Source organism: Echinops telfairi, unplaced genomic scaffold, assembly GCF_000313985.2.
Source record: "Echinops telfairi isolate 266 unplaced genomic scaffold, ASM31398v2 ScPeMD7_3533;HRSCAF=4204_0, whole genome shotgun sequence".
NCBI lineage: Eukaryota > Metazoa > Chordata > Mammalia > Afrosoricida > Tenrecidae > Echinops > Echinops telfairi.
In genome coordinates this window covers 92,948,873-92,951,792 of record NW_022107431.1, presented here as the reverse complement: position 1 = coordinate 92,951,792, position 2,920 = coordinate 92,948,873, and the positions used below count along the sequence as shown (strand labels likewise).

Below are 2,920 nucleotides of genomic sequence, written 5' to 3'. Positions count from 1 at the left end.
CGCCGGTGGACCACCAGAACCGGAGCTTCGAGGGCATGGTGGCGGCGGCACTGCAGGCAGGCCAAGCGCTGCGTGGGCTCCGCCGCCTGGAGCTGGCCAGCAACCACTTCCTCTACCTGCCCCGGGCCGTGCTGACCCGCCTGCCAGGCCTCAGGCACCTGGACCTGCGCAACAATTCGCTGGTGAGCCTGACCTACGTGTCCTTCCGCAACCTGACGCACTTGGAAAGCCTCCACCTGGAGGACAACGCGCTCAAGGTCCTTCACAATGGCACCCTCGCAGAGCTGCAGGCCCTGCCTCATGCCAGGGTCTTCCTGGACCACAATCCCTGGGTGTGCGACTGCCACATGACCGACATGGTGGCCTGGCTTAAGGAGACCGAGGCGGTGCAGGGTAAAGCCCGGCTCACCTGTGCCTTCCCGGAAAAAATGAGGGATCGTGCCCTTTTGCAACTGAACAGCTCCGACCTGGACTGTGACCCAATTCTCCCCCCATCCTTGCAGACGTCTTATGTCTTCCTGGGTATTGTTTTAGCCCTGATAGGAGCTATATTCCTCCTGGTGTTGTATTTGAACCGCAAGGGGATCAAAAAGTGGATGCATAACATCAGGGATGCCTGCAGGGATCACATGGAAGGCTATCATTACAGATATGAAATCAATGCGGATCCCAGGCTGACAAACCTCAGCTCTAATTCCGATGTCTGAGAAACATTGAAGCGGACAGCACAAGGACCACCTTGCATGAGATGTAGACCTTTGCTTTTTATTCCGCAACTAGGCTTGCAGCACTCGCGTCCTCCAATATAGACACCACTGACTTTGACTGAAAGCAGTGAGGGGAATTTACTTCCTTGTTATGTAAAGTTTCTCCGTGTGTTCTGTTGATGTAGAACATGAACAACTGTGCATAATGTATTACCCTCCTCCCGTTCCTTGGAACCCGTCAACACATGTGGAGGGATATTTCAAGTTTCAGCATGAACGTGGACTCCTGGCTGTCTGTTTCTTAGTGCAGTTCAAGATCTAGGCAGTATACCCATGCAGATAGTGCTCAACAAAAGCTGCCTCAACTTTTTTTTTTTTTTGAGAAAAAATATTCATAAATACCAGTTTTATTTTCATGTACCTAAATTGTGGAGAAAACCATTGCATTCTATCAACTGCCTGCAGACCTTAGCAAGCTCTTCACATAACTCCTTAGAACACAGGAGCCCATGCATCCAAGAGCATGCTTCATTTTATTGTTCTGCATATTACAAAAAAGTAACTTGCAACTTCAGATAATTACCTTTTTGATTGCAGTTTATATGCAACTATATTGAAGTTTTGTGTTTTTTTTATAAACTGCATTGAGATCCAACAGACTGAATTGTTAAAAAAAATCAATAAAGGTTCTTAAAGAATTAATAGTTGTGTCCAAGTTTGCTATTTGACAAAATGGTTAGGGGGAATAAGATTGAATAGTGGGAATAAATAATTAAGCTGGTAACACAGTTATGAATTGTATTGGAGCAGAGTCTTGTATAAGTAGACTTGGAGATGGTTTTAGAAATGGTGATCCTGTCAGGATGTAAATAGTTTGGATATCTGTGCAAAATAGACTCCTTTTGGTCCAAAAAGAAAGGCTATTCATGAAAGAAATTTGTAGGCACAATATAAAGTTGGTAAGGGTGACAAGTTCTATGTGATATAAACAGGTCACAGTTTGGAGGTTTTTCTCGATTAATGGAAATTATTGTTAAGACAAAACATATTTACTTCATAAGACTGTCCATATGAAATTGTTTTATGGATGATTTAGAGCAGAGTGTGAAACAAATATGCAAATAGATGTATGAAGAGAAGTGTCTTAGAATGCTCTGAAAGAAAACATTAAAAAGCTTAAAAATATTCCCCAAGATCATAACATACATTGGACAGTTAGGCTTTCTTGAGAATTTTTTTTAACCAAACATGTGTTAGACAGTTTACCAAAGAACTAGGTAATATGTTAACAAAAAATTCTGATAGAATATGAACTTGAAGAAATAATGAGTGTTGTATGTTGTGTCCATAAACAAATACCATAACTAATTATAAGTTCTTAAATTCAGTTTAGTATTTAAGAATTTGAAGGTATTTTGATTTTAACTTGGCTAATGATAAGTTAACTATCAAGAGGAATAACACACAGGTGTAAATAAAAGTATTAAGTTAATAAATTGATGTTATCAGTAACAGATAAGGATTTCCTGTTTTAGAATTTATGATCTGCCACTTATGTAAGTTTAAAAGTAAATTCTATTAGTTAACCTTAGAACTATTATCTAATGTGGCCTAAACTTAACTTAGCCAATTTACCATGCCTTGGCCCGGTGGTCCTCTTCCTTTGGAAATTGGCCACAATCTTTATGCTTTAAATAAATTCTACCTTTCCATGTTTTCATAATAAAATGATATCAGATACTACTCTGAGTTATAGAAAACTTTGCTGTTTCCTTCTTTGAATTAAATGAAGCTTTCAAAGTAGGGCTAAGAATATGCAGACTCCTTGTTTAGATTAGATTATAATGTTAAGAATATGAAATTTGATCTCCATTAAGTTTTGTAAGGTGCATTTTATGAAATACCATGGTATTCATTACTTATGGGTTCAGTTCTATAATTACCCCAGAAAAGGCTAACTATATGATACTTAATATTCCATTAAGCACTTTAAATGTTCCCCAGGAATCCATAACTTGGCTGGCTGCCATTATTTCATAAAGAAAAATGAAAATACAAACTGCCCAAAGTACTGAAAACATCTAATGAGTAATAGCACGCTGCCATAGGAATAACTGGACTTTAGTTGCTAAAGTCTGCAGATATTTTAGACTACAAATTAAAATATTTATGTAGTCTCTTAGGCAGAATTTTTCCTTCTGAGTCACGTGATA

The 2,920-nt window shown here is 39.3% G+C and overlaps 1 protein-coding gene across 1 annotated transcript; it reads left to right on the top strand.

The window, feature by feature from the left end:
• Window positions 1-22: 22 nt before the first annotated feature.
• On the top strand, window positions 23-1,804 carry TPBG (trophoblast glycoprotein). Its single transcript, XM_045294681.1, has one exon. It carries the CDS (start codon window positions 36-38, stop codon window positions 705-707), a length of 672 nt encoding a protein of 223 aa, XP_045150616.1. The 5' UTR covers window positions 23-35; the 3' UTR covers window positions 708-1,804.
• Window positions 1,805-2,920: the final 1,116 nt, after the last annotated feature.

Excerpts from the sequence above, each read along its gene's own strand:
- TPBG (XM_045294681.1), top strand. The coding sequence starts at position 36 with ATGGTGGCGGCGGCACTGCAGGCAGGCCAAGCGCTGCGTGGGCTCCGC.